At 60.3% G+C, this 18,242-nt stretch overlaps 1 protein-coding gene across 1 annotated transcript; it reads right to left on the bottom strand.

The window, feature by feature from the left end:
* Nucleotides 1-1,773: 1,773 nt before the first annotated feature.
* On the bottom strand, nt 1,774-7,378 carry CIMAP1D (CIMAP1 family member D). Its single transcript, XM_065873887.1, has 4 exons — nt 7,252-7,378; nt 6,201-6,308; nt 3,533-3,646; nt 1,774-2,258 (listed from the first exon to the last, which is right to left on the bottom strand). The coding sequence occupies exons 1-4, from the start codon at nt 7,376-7,378 to the stop codon at nt 1,774-1,776; spliced, it is 834 nt and encodes a 277-aa protein (XP_065729959.1).
* Between the last annotated feature and the right edge of the window lie 10,864 nt (nt 7,379-18,242).

Below are 18,242 nucleotides of genomic sequence, written 5' to 3'. Positions count from 1 at the left end.
AAGGGAGGGGCCGGGGCCGGGGCAGGTGGCGATGGAAGGGAAGGAGGGGCGAGGCCGCTAGGGGCCGGATCGATAAATCAGAGCGGTGAGATCACCGCGCGGCCGCCTCCCGCGGGCTGGGGAGGAGGCGGCGATGGGGGCCGGCGGGAGGGGCGCGCGCGGCCGTGATTGGCCGGCGGGGGGACCGGGGGCTGCGATGCCCGAGGCCCCAGCCTCTCGCCTAGGGAGCCATTGTGCGCCTGCGGTCCGCGAGGAGCGGGCGGGGAGAGCGTGGCGTTGGGTCGGTGTGGGGGGGTGACGTTTGGCGGGGTCTGGAGCCCCCACCTGGACTCTGTGCGCTCTGTGTCTGTTGTGGGCTACAAACATGTGGGCTGTGTGAGGGTTGGGTTGTATGTATATTATGTGCGGGTTTGACCGTGTGTGTGTCCAGGTGTGGGGGGCGGGGAGAGGGAGAGAGAGGAGGGAGTCTGGGTTCCCGCCCAGGTGTGTGTGTAGGGGGTCCTGGTATGACCACCTAGTTGGGTGAAGGGTGTGTGTTCAAGTTTGGCACCCCAGGCTGGGGGGAGAGAGCTGACCCCCACACCAGGAGCCCTCTAGGTCCTGCCTACTGCGCCCACCCCCACCCTACCCCACCCCACCCCCCGCTCCGTGTCTTCTCCTCCAGGGAGTCGAGGTGCAGTCTGTGTCCCTCCCAAGCTCCTGGGTTAGGGTCTTTCTGGGCTGGGGTTTATAACGTGTCATCCCATGGAGGGTACGGTTATAGGACTCCATCCACGTGTTTCATTCCCGTCCCCGGGAAAGAGCGGCAGGAACAGAGCCCAAAGGGCAGGATTTACATCCTGGCATCAGAAGGACACACACTCTCAGTGCCCCCAGACAAGTGTCCAAACTCCCTGAAGCCCTGTTTCCCCTTGGTAAACATGACGTGCCTCCTGAGTCACTGTGAGATGATCTTATCGATAGATCTGGAACACGGTAGGAACCTACTGATGGCAAATGTTAGACTCCATCAAATTCCTATGCATCCTTCAAAGCCCAGCTTCAGTGTCCCTTCTTCCAAGAAGCCTACCTGGCTAGCTCCCCCCACTCAAAGCCCTGGCCCCACCTCTCGCTTCCTGTACCCCTGGATCCTGTCTCTGGTCCCATCCAGATCCCCAGGGGCTGCAGAGTTGGGGGTCTGGATCTCGGGAGCAGTGTTTGGGTTTCCTTCCTGTGACATGAACAGACAACGCGTGTGTGATGTGGACAGCTCCTGGTGCCACGGGGATTTATTGGCAAGCAGCTAGAGGGTGTGAAGGGGCAGCAGGGCTGTTTCCAGCCTGATTCGGGGCTGAATTCAGTGCTTCCATGAGTAACAGGAATGAGCCCAAGTTTGGCAGAAACCCAAGCTGTGCTGGGGACCCAGGCCCTAGCGGGCAGACACTGAGTTCTAGGACACAGGAAGCCGTGCCTCCAGCCAACAGCTCGAGAGGACCAGAGTGTCCCTTTTTCCACCTGGCCTGGCCTGACCTGGCCTGGTGTGACCCGGAGAGAAGAAACTGGGACGCTGGAAGGAGGCTCTCCCTGTCGGGACCACGGGGTCACAGCCCCCCCGGGACTGGAGAAAGCAGGTGGCCTAGAAGGACCTCAGACGGTTCAGAGAACAGGAAGAAAGGAGGCACCTTCCCCCCACCCTGGCTTCTCCTAGGCACGCCCACCACCTGCCCACACCCCACTTCACAGCATGGGAAACTGAGGCTCAGCCCAGGCCAGGCGTCCTGTCCCCCAAGGGCATCAGGGTGCGGTGTCCACGGCCATGGTGGTGGCCCGTTTGGAGTGGCGCATGCCCATGGTGAATGCCGGGGCCCTGGCCTTGGTCATGGTGACCTGCTCGGGGCTGTGGGTGCCGGGGCCAGGCGTCTCATCCGGGGGGCGCGGGGCTCGGGGCCGCCCCAGCATGGTGAAGGCCGGCCGGCGCTGACGGTAGGCGTTGGGGTCCGGGCTATCATACTGGCCTGGACCCGGTATCTCAGTGGGGTCCTGCGGGGGTCGGACGGGGGGCGTGCGGCCTGCTGCCGTGTAGCTTGGGCTGCTGGGCTTGGTGAAGATCTGGGAGCCCCAGAGGGAAGGCAGGGTGTAGGTGTTGGGGGCAGGGACTGAGGTGTCCAGGGGCCGCGGGCGGAAGCGGGAGCCCAGGGTGAAAGCTGGGGGTGTCCGCTGGCGCGTGGGGGCCACCTTCTCTGGGCTGTAGGCCCCAGGGCCGGGCGTCACCTCCAGATCTGTAAGAATGGGGCAGGAAGGTTGGCAATGGACAGGGTCCTCACCTCCTCAAGGACCTGGCGTGGCTCCCCGTCGCCACGTGCGTCATGGAGCTCACAGAGCCCAACCTCCCTCTGTTCTCTTCCAAGCCCCTGGCCTTTGCCCAAGCTCAACCCTCTGCCAGGAATGCCTCCCATTCCCCATTCCCACCGCCCAGGAGCTCCTTTCCCTCCTTCAAGACAGTGCGAAAGGCCCCTCCTCCCTGCTGCCTTCCCCGCACCCTCCTAAGCAGAGCCCTCACAGCCCTTCCTGAGATCCCCCTGGGGTGGGTCTCTCCGCCTCTCCAGACATGGCCACACTGAGGTGAGATGGTCCCCACCAGGATCTAACCACACCAGGCTGGGGTCTCACAAAAAGCGAGGACGTGTCAAATCTGCTTCAACTCTCAGCAATTGGCTTAGTACGTGTTGGAGTGGATGGGTGAGTAGAAGGGTGGGTAGTGAGTGGGTGGATGAGGGGTGAATGAGTAGATGATGGATTCAGGGGGTTGTAGCTGGATTGATAGCTTGTGGATGGATGGGTGGATGGACGAGTGGATCATGGGTGGATGGGTGGGCGGGTGGGTGGATGGATTAGTGGATGTGGTTGGGTGGGTGGATGGGTGGTTGGATGAGTGGATCGTGGATGGGTGGATGGGTGGGTGGATGGATGGATGGATGAGTGTGGATCATGGATGGATGGATGGATGGGTGGATGGATGAGTGGATCGTGGATGGGTGAGTGGGTGGGTGCGTGGGTGGGTGGATCAGATGATGAATAGGTGGATGGGTGGGTAGGTTGGTGAGTAGATAGATGGGCGAATGTATGAATGGATGGATTGATGGATCAGTGGTGGACAAGTAGCTGTGTGGTAGGTCAAAGATGAAAGGGTGGGTGGATGGGAGATGCGCTCTAGGTGAGAGGGAGCTGTCTGGAGCCCGCGAAGGGGATGGCTGCATTTGCCACAGTCCCCACTGTACCCTACTGTCTCCTGATGCCGAGGGTGAGCTCCAGCTGCCCTTGTGGCACCCTTGGCCATATGTGCCCAAGATCACATCACCCTGGGCCACTTCACCCATTCAGGTTCTCTCAGGGCCCCTGGCCCCTCTTCTGAGTCCACTGGATTTTGTCATTCCAAAGACACTGAAGGTCTAAGAACTCGGGGGTGGGAGGGGAGAAGAGTACGGAGGCACGAGATTCGCTGAGGGCCTGAAGGGGCAGGGTCCTGGTAGGGCAGCACAGGTCAGATACTCACCCCGAGACTTGCCCCGGCCCTGCATGGAGTAGGCAGGGGTGCAGCTGCGGCCAAAACGGGTGACTTTCGGGTCCAGGAAGTAGACCGGCCCAGGGCTGGTCTCCTGTGGAGATGCTGGGGAGAGGAGCCCAGGGTCCTAAGGGCGCCTCCTATGACCCCACCGCCTACTCGGTGCCCTGCTTAACCCTGAGGCACTTCCACCCCCCCGAGGCCCCTGGCCCCATCTTGGAGGGCAGGGACTCAGCCCACCGAGGTATGGTTGCCCTGACCTGGGGGCCCGGGGTCTTGCTGACCGTCTGTGTGCCTGTAATCAAAGCTGTCCCGTTTGCTGTGCCCCACCCCTGACCTGTCCTCTGCCAGGGGCTAGAGGACCAGCTCATGGACCATTAGAATTCTGTGTAGAGTGAGAGAACCAGGCCCGACCGAGTAAGGGTCCAAGGAGAGCCCTTCCAGGGCCTGGGCTTAGCCTGCGGGTGGCCAACCTGAGGGAGGGGCTGGTGTCGGGCTCTGAGAGCCAGGTCCTGGGGAAGCTCTTCGCCAGGCCTTCACACTAGCAGGATGTGAAGATGGACACTGAGATGATCCACGGAAGGGGGTGGTCCGGCGCCTCGCGCTTAATAATTGGCACGGGACTTCCGTGGTGGTCCAGTGGCTAAGACTCCACGCTCCCAATGCAGGGGGCCCGGGTTCCATCCCTGGTCAGGGAACTAGATCCCGCACGCCACAACTAAAGGATCCTGCATGCCACAACAGAGATCCCAAGTGCTGCAACTAAGACCCGGCACAGCGAAATAAGTAATAAATAAATAAATAGATTTTTTTTAAAAAAGAAAGTGGAAAACATGCACCGATTAAAAAAAAAAAAAATGGGACCTCCCTGGTGGTGCAGTGGTTAAGAATCCACCTGCCAATGCAGGGGACATGGGTTCGATCCCTCATCCGGGAAGATCCCACATGCCGCAGAGCAACTAAGTCCGTGTGCCACAACTACTCAGCCTGCGCTCTAGAGCCTGCGAGACACAACTACTGAGCCCTCGTGCCACAACTACTGAAGCCTGCGCGCCTAGAGCCCGTGCTCTGCAACAAGAGAAGCCACTGCAATGAGAAGCCCACGCACCGCAATGAAGAGTAGCCCCCGCTCGCTGCAACTAGAGAAAGCCCGCGCACAGCAATGAACACCCAACGCGTTCAAAAAAAAAAAAAAAAAAATTGGGACCAGTTACTATGATTGCCATTGTTACTGTCTATAAGCCCACTCCAGGATAAATGCACATGCATCTAAGTGCAGTAGGTCTGACAAGGATCACCTGGTTTAAGTACTGTGCGTATGTGTGCACACATGACACGGTACACACACATGAAGCATGTTCATGACAAATGAGCACAGTCCAACTCATGGCATTTCCCACCTCGATGCCTATGCTGCAAGCTCTGCCTGGAGTCCCCTTCTTCTCCAGGGGACTCCACCAAACTCCTACTCATCCTACAAAGCCCAGATCCCATGCCTCCACCTCCAAGAAGCCTTCCCTGGGCACTCAGCAAAGTCTACAGTAACCACCACTACCCCCGACTCCCCAGCCTATCTGTCTCTCTGTCCCAGGATGGGTCCTGTAACTGGGATTAGAACCTGGCAACCCAGGTTGCTCTGGGCCATAGGCTCGGTTCTTGATCCTTCCTAGTGACAGATGTGACGCTGATTCCCTCCTTTGCCTTCTGGGGTCACTCGCGGCTTCCTGAGTTTTCTCTCACTTTGGTTTGGGATTCTTGCTGATTCTGAAGGCTGAGAAGAGGCTGCTGGCACCGCACCTCCCAACAAGCCTCTGTCCACAGGAAGCAAAGTCCCCACAGAGCAAGGACCCTTCCAGCCCCCAGCCCAGCCCACTCGGGACCCCGAGCGCTCTAGCAAGTGGGTGAAGGAGCGTGTGGGCGACGCCATGAAGGCACAGGCTTGTGGGTACATGGCAGTGACGCCATCCACACAATGGGCCGCTGGCTATAGCTGGGGCCCTGTGTCCGCCCCATCACTGCATCCAATGCTCACTGACACCCTGTCGCACCCCTTCTGGCCAGGAGGAAAGTGGACATCACAGAGGCGGGGTGGCCCACGGACCAGGCCAGCCCCACAGCCTGCTGTCTCGCCAGGCTTTTCTGTCCAAACACAAAGGATTCTCCTTCCACCCTCCCCGCGCCCCGTGGGACATCACGGCCCAGGAGCCCCCATCCCGCTGACTGAGGACCTGAGGCGGCTCTCACACCCACAACCCTTCTCTGTGGAGCTCTGACTGGAGACCAGGCACTGCTGTAGCCACTTTGAAGGCATCCAATCCTCACTTAATGAACGTCTCCAGGCATCCAAGGTGTATTTAATCCTGACCGCAACTCGGTAAGGACTGTACCGTCATTGTTTACAGAGGGGGAAACAGACACAGCTTGCCCAAGTCAAGCAGCAAGGAATTTGCAAATGCCCTGCAAAACCACATACTACTCCCCTTCCATAAGGAAACAAGGGACCAGAGAGGCACAGCAGCTTTCCTGAGGTCACACAGCGGGGGTTACGTTGCACACGGTCCCGGCTTCCTGCCTGACTGAATGAGAGCTTGGATCTAAGGGGGTGAGGAAATACTCTGGGTGGGAGATTGGAGGCCCACCTCTCCCACACCGGCCTTACCCTCGCTGGGCCTCCGGAAGAGCGAGTAGGCGGGACCAGCCACCCTGGTGCAGTCGTGGTTGATGTAGCCGACGGTGGATGGCAGGGCGTACAAGCCTGGCCCGGAGCCTGCGACCAAAGCCTGAGGATCACGGCCTGGGGCCATGCACCCTAAGAGATGGGAGGAGACAGGGGACCAGCCCCTGAGCCCCCACCTGGCCTCCCAGCCAGTCTCCACAGCAGGGGTGTGGGAGTAGCAGTTGCCGGGGTGGTGGGGGGAGTGGCAGGGGCTTTGTGAGTCACAGGAGTTACAGGAGGGCGGGGCTGCAGGGCTGGGGCACCCTGGGACCGCTGAGGCCCAGACACACAGATACACAGTCACAGGGGGGGAAACTGGGGCCCAGACGCAGAGATACACAGTCACAGGTGGGAAACTGAGGCCCAGACGCAGAGATACGCAGTCACAGGTGGGGAAACTGAGGCCCAAACTCAGAGATACACTGTCACAGCTGGGAAACTGACCCCTGGACACAGAGATACACTGTCACAGTTGCAATGTTTGGTGGCCTCTGCAAGAATGTCAGTGCTACATAGGCCACGGAATCTGACTCCAGCGGCTTTGCTACAGATGGAGAAACTGTGGCAGGGCTGAGGCGGAACGGAGATCCCAGGGTCAGTGTCAGAGTTAGGGAGGCTCAGCTCCCCCACGGACCGCTGCACAGGCTCCCAGGTTCTGCTGCTCTCTCTGAGACAGTTATCGCCAGTGAATACACTGCAAAGGCTTCTTGCTTGTTTTTCCTCGCGTCCGTCCCCCCACGGGACCTCTGCTGTTCTCTTGACCACTGTACCCTCAGCACCGGGAAAGGTGCCTGGCCTTTAAGACACTCAACTCACGGGCCCACAGGAATGCCACATTCACACCCATACTGCGGGAAGGAAAACTGAGGTTCGGGGAAGCACAGGGGCCTAGAGACTGCCTCCTCCAGCCAGGCTCCCACACATTCCAGACACCCCAGTGGGGGGCACTGGAGCAGGGAAGGGTCCCACCACCACGGCCCCCTCGCCCACCTACCGTTCTCCAAGGGGGCTACCCCGCAGGTCCTCCTCAGACCAGTCTCCGGGATTTGGCACTCGGTGGTCCGCCGGCCCAGGGCCACCGGAGTCAGCCGTGGAGCCGGGTCGCAGGGGAGGGTCCCCATTGTGGTTAGGGGCGGGTCCGGGGCTCCTGGTGTGTCAGCTCCTTGGCCACGCAGCTCCGGGCTACAGGTGCCGACACCTTCCCGGATCCTGGCGGCTTCTGCGGGGTTCGCAGAGCCCCGGGCAACCACACCCTCCAGACGGCACAGACGGCCCCTTGTCTGTCGGCAGGGAGTCTGGGGCCCTGGCCCGAGCAGGCTGGCCAGCGGTCACTGGCCTGGAAGTGGGGCCAGGATCGAGTGTCGGCCAGGTAGCTGGATGGTCCAGGAAAGAATCCGGTGTCAGCAGAGCCAGTCCCCCGGGAGCCAGCTGAGCTGAGCAGGCCAGGCCAGAGCAGGCCCTGGGGAGCCGGAGCTGCAAACAGGACACCCACAGCCTGGTGGCAGGAGGGACAGGTGAGGTCATGGGCGGCCTGGCCCCATTTCTACAGCTAAGGAAACTGAGGCACTGTCCAAGGTCGCCACTCTGGGAGCTGCTTCCTCCCCTCCTTCCTTCATCCAGGAAGGACTTACTGGGCACCTACTGTGTACTAGTTTCTGTTTGGGTTGGTGGGACATGATGGAAACAGGCAGACGAGGAGTTGATGTTTTCGCGAGGGGAGAGAGGAAATAAGCAATAAATGTATAAATGAGCACACCATATCTTAGAAGCTTAAATGTCCTGCAAACATACAGCAGGGCAGGGGCAGGATGAGAGGTCACTGCGGTGAGAAGGTGAGGGAACCTCATTTCAGGATAGGGAAGGGCTGTGCCGAGGCCCCGGGCAGGAGCTAGGACGGCAAGGAGGCGGCAGTGGTCCTCCGGGACAGGCCCCTGCCTTCCAGAAGCCAACAGGGATTTACTCCATCCTAATGCATAGTTTATTTCCTTGGATGCACCGAGGGCTACCGCTGTGTCAGGCTCCAAGACGGGGCTCGGGGAAACCTGGCTGAAGAGAATTCACATTCCTGTCTCTTCCTGGCATCCTGGTTTGTTGTTGCGTTGTCAGCCCCTTTAGCGCTGCAATGTGTTACCAGCTGTATTGAGTTACAATTCACATACCATACAATTCATTCCACAACGTATTTTTTTTTTTTTTTTTTTTGCGGTACACGGGCCTCTCACTGCTGTGGCCTCTCCCGTTGCGGAGCACAGGCTCCGGACGCGCAGGCTCAGCGGCCATGGCTCACGGGCCCAGCCGCTCTGCGGCATGTGGGATCTTCCCGGACCGGGGCACGAACCCGTGTCCCCTGCATCGGCAGGCGGACTCCCAACCACTGCGCCACCAGGGAAGCCCTCCACAACGTATTTTTCATGCATTCTGTAACTTTTTAACTTTTTAATCAAAAAGTCATAGTCTGTGTCAAAGGTCATAAAACGTGTATTGGAAAAGAAGATCTTAAAATCAATGACCTAGAAAACTGTAGAAAGAATTCACAAAGCCCCCTACCAAAAAAGCTGGCTCTTTGAAAGCATCAACAAATTTGATGAGGCTCCAGCTGGACTGATCAAGAAACCAATGAGGTGAACCAATCCCAACACTGGGAACAGAGGACGGGCAGGGGTGACGCGGTCTGTGTGAAGCCAGAAAAAGACCCCTTTCTGCGCCGGCATCGTCGTGTTTCATTAACCCCGCATCTCGTAAGAGGTACTGATGCTGACCCCTCTGTGGTCACAGGAGGGGAGATGACGCTCGGCAGGGAGAGCGACGGGCACAGGACCCTTGACTCGGGTTTTAGAGCAAAGCTTAGGGTCAAGGGCTTCTCCCGGGTTCTAATTCCCGCTCAGCTTTCTGGAAGTGCTGAAATCCTCTGGATTCCCGTCGCCCTAAGGATAAGATGCAAGCCCTCCCTGTCACACAAGGCCCCGCACGGTCTCACCCCCACTTCCACCTGCCCCGGACTCCTACTGCTCAGCCCCGGTCCACACCCCTGTGGCCACATCAGCCGGCTTCCTGCTCCTTGGGTGGGAACCTCCGGGACTCTACCTGCCCACCCTCCCCCGGGATGCACGTTCTGCAGATCAGCCCACAGCCAGCTCCATCCTCAGTCACCTGTGGGCCCCAACACTGGACAAGCTACGTGCTTCTTTCCAGAAGCTCACAAACTCCAGAGCCATGGATAGAAGAGGGCGCTGAGGAGGGAGATGGGGGATAAATACCCCACCTCCCTCTCCTTCTGCCTGTTAGTGCCTCCCATTGACCCACACTGGCCAGACTTGCAGGAGCCCAGGGACACCCCACTGAGGTCAGCCTCTGGGGCCCAGGGCAGGCAGAGGAAGGACCCCAGCCCTCCCCATGCCTGGGGCCCCCAGCCCAGGCTCCGTCAGCCAGCCCTGGAGTGAAGACAGCTAGAGACACTGGTTCCAGTCAGGATTCAGCCCCCGCTGTTTCCTCTCTGTGTTACAGCCCCAGAGATGAGACCCTACATTCAGATTCCGTTTCCCCTCTGTGCCCTAGGAAAGAACCAGGGGCTAACACGGAGTGCGGGATGGGAGGGATAGACTGGACCAGCCTCCTGAGCTGGGAAGGGTGCTCTGGGGACCTCCAGGCCCAGCCCCCCCCCGCCTGAACTCGGCAACCCCAGCCCACCGGCCCCCCCACTACTGGCTCACTTGTCTCTGCAACTCCAGCCCAGAAATCTTCACTCCACCAGGTGAGCTGAGATGCCAATTAGCTCAAAGCAGATGCAAAGAGCCGTGTTTTAATCCGAACTGACACAGGGGCAGCAGAGGGCAAATCACAGAACTAGTAGAAGGAAGCCTAGCTGGGCGTGAGAGCAGGGCTCAGGCCCAGCCACAAGGCCGAGGTGCGGACAGTGTCTGGGGAAGACTGCAGAGCCGAGCCGATGCCTGGATACAGCCGGCGCTCCACCAGTTTCAGCCCTTATCACAGTTACTGCTTCAACCAGGATTCAGCTGTGCGTCAGGCACTTTCAGGTACTGGGGAAACAGGGGTGAACAAAACCCATAAACTCCTTTCCTCCCCTTTTTATGGAGAGAGGCAGGCAAGTAAGTCTGCGGGTGTTAACGGCAAGTAGCAAGGAGGGGCCGGAGGTGTGGGGAGTGCAGCTGGGGAAGCCTCCCTGAGCAGGTGTCACTGGAGGAGACAGCAGGGGAGACCTGGGGAGAGGGCGCACCTGGCAGGGGCACCGCCGGAACAAAGGCCCTGGGACAGCATTGCGCCCGGCGTGTGGGAGGGACCGCGGGGAGGCCCGTGGCGGTTGGAACGGAATGAGCGAGGGGGAGAGGAAGGAGGTGAGGGCAGGAGGGGACGGGGTGGGTCGGGTGGTGCAGGACCCGGGGGCGCGGAGACCTCGGCTCTCACCCGGAGGGACGCGGGACCCCCCCGAGGGCGGCAGTGAGAGCAGGGACGCGGGCTCGCTGCTCACAGGCGCCCTCTGGCGGCTTCGGGGAGAACAGGCCGTGGGCGGCACCGGGAGCAGGGGCGGAGGGGACTGCGGGGGTCTGGGAGGGGTGGGGTGGGGGAGATGCGGGGGAGGGATGGGAGCTGTCAGAGAGGGTAGTGGGGAATTGCGGGCCGAGGAACTGTGGGGCCAGCTTAGCTGGGATGGAGCAGGAGGGAGCGAGAAGCAAGTGAGTTCTGGGTCTACTTTTGTGTGTGGCCGCCTTGGGTCCTCGTTGCAGCGAGTGGGAGCTACTCTTTGTTGCGGTGGTCGGGCTTCTCACTGCGGTGGCTTCTCTTGTTGCAGAGCACGGGCTCTAGGCGCGCGGGCTTCAATAGTTGTGGTGCACGGGCTTAGTTGCTCCACAGCATGTGGGATCTTCCCAGATCAGGGCTCGAATCCGTGTCCCCTGCATTGGCAGGCAGATTCTTAACCGCTGTGCCACCAGGGAAGCCCTGGGTCTGCTTTAAAACTAGAACCAACAGGGTTTGCAGGCAGATTTGATGTAGGCAGGGAGGGAGCCACGAGCCTCCAGGATTTGGTCTGCTCACCTCAAAGAATGGAGCTGCAGGTACCTGGGAGGTAGCAGAGGCAGGAGGGGCAGCGTTTACAAGACCGTGAGTTCAGTCTTGGGATTGTGGGCTTGGGACTCCGTGGGACATGCACAGAGACACCTGGTCAGCCAGCTGACAGGGTGGGTTGTTGGTTATCTATGGGCCCTGTGGGTTCAGAGGCACCTTGGCTTTTACCCCGAGGGAGGTGGGAGCCCTGGAGGCTTTGAAGCAGTGGTCAGTATTAAGAGAAAGGGAGGTGTCAAGAATGGCTTTGACCTCAGTCTCCTGAAGGAAGTTGACCTCAACTGAGAAGAGGGCTCCAGTTGCTTTCCTTAGTTGTTTACTGTCCGATTCTGCCCTGCTCCCTCCTGACACACACGCGCAGAGGAAGAGGCGGAGGCTGTGCGTGTCCTGTCCTGGGGTCCAGCACATCACCAGTCTAAAGCAGGCTCACAAATACCCTTAAAAGAAAGGGGTGAGGGGTTGTTGACACTGCTGCGCTAAGCCGAGGTCTCCCACCCATCTCTAAAACCATCCGGGAGCTAAAAGTGAGTTTGCACCCCAGGAAGCTGGGTTACTGGATGGCCTGCTGTTCTGTCCCTGGCATGGGGGGGCCACAGGCCAGGTGTTTGCGGGGACACCACCCCATGCAGTGCCAGCTTTCCCCCTGCCCTCCTGGCCTGAGATCTGTCCCTTCCCACCTCCCAGGGCCCTCGCAATTGTCCCTTATCCGGGCCTGACTCAGACTCACGTGCCTCGGTGGCCGCCTGCCCCTTTGTTCCGGGGGCGGGGGTGCTAACAAGGAAGACTTGTTCTTCCAGGGATCAGGACTCAGAGAACCTGCCAGCTTCCCTCCTGCCTCCATCCGGGAAAGAGCCGGCAGCGGCTCTCCACGTGGGACCAAGCCAAGCAGGGAGGGAGCAGCTCTCCTGTTCTGCTGGGTACCCCGCTGCATGCCCGCCCGAGTCCCCATTCTGAGGATGAGCACACGAGGTCCAGAGGAAGGAAGGGCTCGAATGGGGCGGGGGGGGGGGCTGGAGAGCGTCTCAGCAGGCTTTCCTGGAGCCCACAAAGTCCTACCCGACCACGACCAGGTCCTTTCTCCCCTCTCTGGCTTTATCCATCCCTCCAGGGCCGCCCCTCTGGCCTCCCAGCTGCAGGGCCTTTGCACTCACTGTACCTTCTACCTGGTACACTCCTTCCCACACAGATGCTTCCTAATTCTCTTCACTTCCCCCAAGTCTTTGCTCAAACCTCTGCATCTGCCCACCCAACTTCATCCTACAACTTGCCCCATGTCCACACTGCCAATCCCCCTTCCATCTTTTTCTTTTTCCCACAGCATTTATCACCCACTAATATAGTGTAGCATTTGTCCCCAGCACAGTGATGGGCTGGAGCTCATGAGAGCTGACTTAGCAAGTTGATGTCATGCTGGCAGCTCCCATCAGCCACGGTGGGAGTATTTACACCCAGGAATTAGCATGAAGAAAGCTACAGAGCAGGACTTTTTGCCCTAAAGTGCCAGCTGTCCAACATTTATAGGCACACTGGCCTGTTTATTATACTTAATGTTTACACCTCCTGGCTCCCGCCCCCGCCCCGCCTCCATAAGAATGGAAGCCCCTCGGGGCAGGGTCGGCCCACTTTGCTCTCTGCTGTCACCCGGGCACCGAGAACAGTATTTGGCAACTGGTGGGCGCTCAGTAACTATTTGTGTCTTAATGAGTGACCCTCATCAGGGCCCTTGAGACAAAACCACCCTCACCATGAGCATGGTCATCTTCCCAGCGCTAGAGAACACACTCAGGGCCCCAGCACCGTGGCCCTGGGCCGGGCAACAGGACTCCGGCCGCCTGGCACGGACTCCATCACAACACACGACCCTCGTCACGACCCCACCCCAGACGCTCAGACGCCCCCGCAGCCCCGACGCCACGGCCCAGCCGCGGCGGTGCAGGGGCGGCTCCAGGCCCGGCCACGCTCCTCTGTGCGTTCCTCGGGGCCGGCGCCTTCCGGTGCGGGGTGGAGGACCCCCCGGCCTCGCCGCTTCCCCGAACCCACCCCAAACCGCCTCAGGGGCTTCCGTCCCGTACCTCCCCGTCCAGGTCCCGGGCGATGCCAGCGCAGCAGGGGCACTGGGGGCGGGACCTTTAAGAGGCACAACGCCGCTGTCATTCGCCCTAAATTACGCGCAGACGGACACCCCCTCCCCAGCCGCCAAGTCGGGCCCGAGGGCCGCGCCACCTCGTTGGCCAGTCGGGGCTAGAGAGCCCCTGCGCTGCGCGCGGCCTTGTGGGAAACGCGCCCCGGACCGCCACCCTGGCGCCCGGGGCATGCCCGGACTTGTAGTCCGGCAGCGCGTGGCGGCCGCAGAAGACGCCGGTACGCGCGGGTGGCGGGAGCCGGGACCCGGGCGCTCCTGCCTTAGTGGCTGCAGGATGCGGCACCTCCCGGGGCCGAGCCGAGCTGAACCGCCGCGGCCTGCTGGCCGAGGAGCTCGTCATCAAGGACGGCGGCGCGGAGGGTGCCCCAGTCCGGCCCGACACTGACCCTCAACCCCGGCCCGACCCTGACCTTCAGCCCCGACCCGAAACCTTCGTCCCCGGCAGGACTCTGATCCTCAGCCCCGGAAGGACCCTCACCCTCAGCCCCGATCCCTGACCCTCAGCCCCGACCCCTGACCCTCAGCCCCGGCAGGACCCTGACCCCCGGCCCCAGCAGGACCTTGATCTCAGCCCCCACCCTGACCCTCACCCTGCTGGGCACCCAGCTTACCTGGATCAGTCTCAACCTTGGATGTTGGACCTTGGCCCCCATTCCCTACCCAGCACCCACAGAGCCCTGCCCCAGACACGCGGGCGCAGCCCTGCCACCCCAGTTTCCCACCCTCCCTGCAGAACCACCCCCAACCCCACCTTGACTGGGCTCTGACCTTGCACCCCCGCCCCATCACCCAGACCTTGCTGCAAGGCTCGGATCCTCCTGGTCCCACTCATGTCACAGGTACAGACCCTGCGCTTGAAACAGGCCCCTTGGGCAGAGCACTTTCCTGAGGGGTCTGCTCTGGGCGCCGACGGTGACCCCAGCCCAACCCCTCCCCCTCTCCAGGCAGGGCACCCCGAGGCTCCCAAGTCGTCCACCAGCAGCCTGCCACCCAGGGTTTCCCAACCTCTGAGGTTCCCAGCACCGCTGGCACTGGGGCGCAATGGTTCTCCGGCCGCTGTGGAGGGTGGAGTGGCTCCCTGGCCCCAGCCTCTCAATGCGGGGAGCCTCCACAGTGTGACAACCACTGTCCTAACCCCTCAGCACAGTAGGGGTCCCAGGGCTCAGCCTGGGGTCCGGTGGAGGACCCCAGCATTTCCGTTCTGTGCTCACAGACACAAAGCCAATGCAAGCCCCCCCCACCCCGGCCAACACTGGAGAGAGTCCCAATGGCCACACAGAAAAAATGGAAAGAGAAACTGGTGCCATCAGTTAAACAGAAAATCAGTTTTTTTTTTTTTTTTTTTTTTTGCGGTACGCGGGCCTCTCACTGCTGTGGCCTCTCCCGTTGCGGAGCACAGGCTCTGGACACGCAGGCTCAGTGGCCATGGCTCACGGGCCTAGCTGCTCCGCGGCATGTGGGATCTTCCCGGACCGGGGCACGAACCCATGTCCCCTGCATCGGCAGGCGGACCCTTAACCACTGCGCCACCAGGGAAGCCCGAAAATCAGTTTTTTAAAAGGTACTTTAGGGCTTCCCTGGTGGCGCAGTGGTTAAGAATCCACCTGCCAATGCAGGGGACACAGGTTCGAACCCTGGTTGGGGAAGATCCCACATGCCGCGGAGCAGCTAAGCCCGTGTGCCACAGCTACTGAGCCTGTGCTCTAGAGCCCACGAGCCACAGCTACTGAGCCCACGTGCCACAACTACTGAAGCCCACGACCCTAGATCCCGTGCTCCACAACAAGAGAAGCCACGTCAATGAGAAGCCTGCGCACCGCAACGAAGAGTAGTCCCCGCTCACGGCAACTAGAGAAAGCCCGCGCGCAGCAACGAAGACCCAACGCAGCCAAAAATCAATAAATTTAAAAAAAAAAAAAAGGACTTCCCTGTTCCACAGTGGTTAAGAATCAACCTGCCAATGCAGGGGACACGGGTTCAAGCCCCGGTCCAAGAAGATCCCACATGCCATGGAGCAACTAAGCCCGTGCACCACAACTAGTGAGCCTGTGCTCTAGAGCCCATGAGCCACAGCTACTGAGCCCACATACCACAACTCCTGAATCCTGTGCGCCTAGAGCTCGTGCTCCGCAACGAAGAGAAGCCACCTCAATGAGAAGCCCGCGCACCGCAACAAACAGTAGCCGCCACCACCCACCCCCGGCTTGCCGCAACTAGAGAAAGCTCGCACGCAGCAATGAAGAGCCAACACAGCCAAAAAGTAAATAAATTATTTTTTAAAATGCTTTATTTAACCAGGTATATCCAAAATATTATCATTTCAACATGAAATACTCAATAAATACTGAGATTTTTACATTCTGCACTCATACTAAATTCTCTAAGTCCAGGGTGTATTTTACCCTTACCTGTATTTTCTGCTTAATTTTCATTGGAAGTATTTCATCTGTATATATAAGATTTCCTAAAACTGAAGATGAGGGATTCCCTGGCGGTCCAGTAGTTAGGACTCTGCGCTTACACCGCAGGGAGCACAGGTTCGATCCCTGGTCAGGGAACTAAGATCCCGCAAGCCCCGCGGCACAGCCCAAAACAATAAAAAATAATAAAATCGTAGATGAAAAAGGAGATTCATAAACCCAAATTGTCCCAAACGTACTTAAAAGTTTTCCAATAAGTGGATCAAACGTCTGTTTTTAGGTTGGTATTTAAATTAAAAATTACATTTCAGGTGGTGAGTAGCCGTGCCTGGCTGGCAGCTCTGCCCAGGCCTGAGTTTGTCCTGTGCCCCAACCTTGTCACCTCCCCAGCCGGGCCCTGGGATGGATCAGCTGGGCTGCAGCCAGCTGGCCTACGGCAAGGTTGGAATTTCACACAGCTGGCCCAGCGCTGGCGCTAGTGACCCACGGCAGTTCCTCGTCAACTGTTTGCATTCACTGCAGCACTTCTGCCCTGGGGGTGGCCCTTCCGCTCCTCAGGGAACACCCATACCGCCATCACAGCACTGAGTCGGCTTCCTCCTCAGACAGAGCTGGTCCCCACACCAGGACTGCCAAAGTGGATGCGTGGGGTGGTGTAGAGGGGGGAGGGTGTTCAGCTGGGGGTGGATGGATACATGGGTGGGTGGACAGCTGGCCGACAAGTGGCCAGAGGGACAGGTGGGTGGGTGCTGGGCGAGCAGACCTCTGATCTGAGCTCCACCCTGGTCTGCCCATACCTGCTAAGGTCAGTCTGGGCCTGTCCTGAGGGGTCTGCTCTGGGCGCTGACGGTGACCCCAGCCCAACCCCTCCCCCTCTACAGGCAGGGCGCCCCGAGGCTCCCAAGTCGTCCACCAGTCAGCCATCCTCACCCCCTCAGCCCAGCTCGGCCAGGGGACTTCAGGGGCCAGCAGGGACGGCGAAGGCCTGCTGGAACAGCTCCTGTCCAGCCCTAGAGCTGGCTGTGTAACAGGCGACCCCTCACTGAGGAGCCTCTGTCTCCTCCCCCAGCCTCCCTGAGACCACCGAGGCAGGGAGCCACCCAGTGAGGGGGCTCAGGCTAAAGTCTGGGGTGCTTCAACGCCAGAGCTGGGTGGGGCACCTGACAGGGGCCCCAAATGACCCAGCCCTGCCCTCAGGGCTCCAGCTCATCCCAAAGAAAATCCGTGAGGCCCCCAAGTGACCAGTGATGTTAGCGAGGGGAGCTGGCCAGCCGCGGTGTAGGGGTCCTGGGGGAACGGGAATCTCCCAAGGCTGGGGCGCTGGCCTCTCTGGACACCCTCCTTGGCCCCGAGTGCCCTGCAGAGCCCCGATGCCATCCTGGGAAGGTGGGGAGGAGGCCAGGATGTTGGGCTTGGGTGGCGGCCGGGACCTCCATGGGAAGGAGGCTTCCTACACAGGCCACTGAGGACTTCCTCCCGGTGGGGTGGGGGGCCGATGCTGGGAAGTGGGGACCAAGAGCAGGAAGCCCAGGCTGGGGGGATACAGCCAGGACCTCAGCCCCCACCCAGGCGGCTCCCGTGGGCTCAGTCACCTAGGAACAAGAGCAGATGTCCCTGGGGCAGGTGGGAAGTGCGGTTCAGTCCCCCCCGCCCCCCCTACCCCGCTGGTGCTGGCCCTGCCCCTCCTGGGGTCCATCCAGACCCCCTCCAGCCACCTGCCCCATCCCTCTCTTCTCCCCCCACCCCTTCCTCTGTCTCTCTCTGTCTCCCCACCCCCCTGTTCTTCTTCCACCTCTGCCCGGAATCTTCTTCCTCTGTTGAGCCCACCTGTCCCTTCCTCGGGGTGGCCTCTGCTGGTGCTGCGGTCATCGTGTTCCCCTTAGCACTGTCCTCTTAAGCCGCGGGTGTCATTAACCCTCCTCGTTCACGCAAGCAGAGGCTTGGAGCTGGAGGGGCCAGCGATGGCGGGGGAGGGGCAAGTCCACACCCTGCAAGGGCCCCGGCTGCCAGGGTGCCAGGAAGCCGGGTCAGGGCCTGGGAAGAGACCCATTCACCAGGCCTGCTGCCCCCCACCCGGGTTAAGGGCCCAGCTTCCCGAGAAGGGCCCACACCTCCGGCCTGGGGAGGGGCGGCACCTTGGAGCTGCCTTCCTGTGCGGCCTTTCCTGGCACCGAGGTAGGAGGGGGATGGGACCAAGGAAGTTAGACGCTGGGTTCGCACACTTGGGGACCCCTGAGTCTCCGCTCCCCTCCCCTGCCCCCAGCGGCACCCCAGCCCCCACTCAGCTCCCCTCCCCTGCCCACCGGCCCCTGCTCTTAGGCCCCAGTTTCTACCTCTTGACAA

This window comes from Phocoena phocoena, chromosome 3, assembly GCF_963924675.1.
Source record: "Phocoena phocoena chromosome 3, mPhoPho1.1, whole genome shotgun sequence".
Lineage (NCBI taxonomy): Eukaryota > Metazoa > Chordata > Mammalia > Artiodactyla > Phocoenidae > Phocoena > Phocoena phocoena.
The sequence above is the reverse complement of the archived record's forward strand: the minus strand, read 5'-3'. Positions and strand labels throughout refer to the sequence as shown.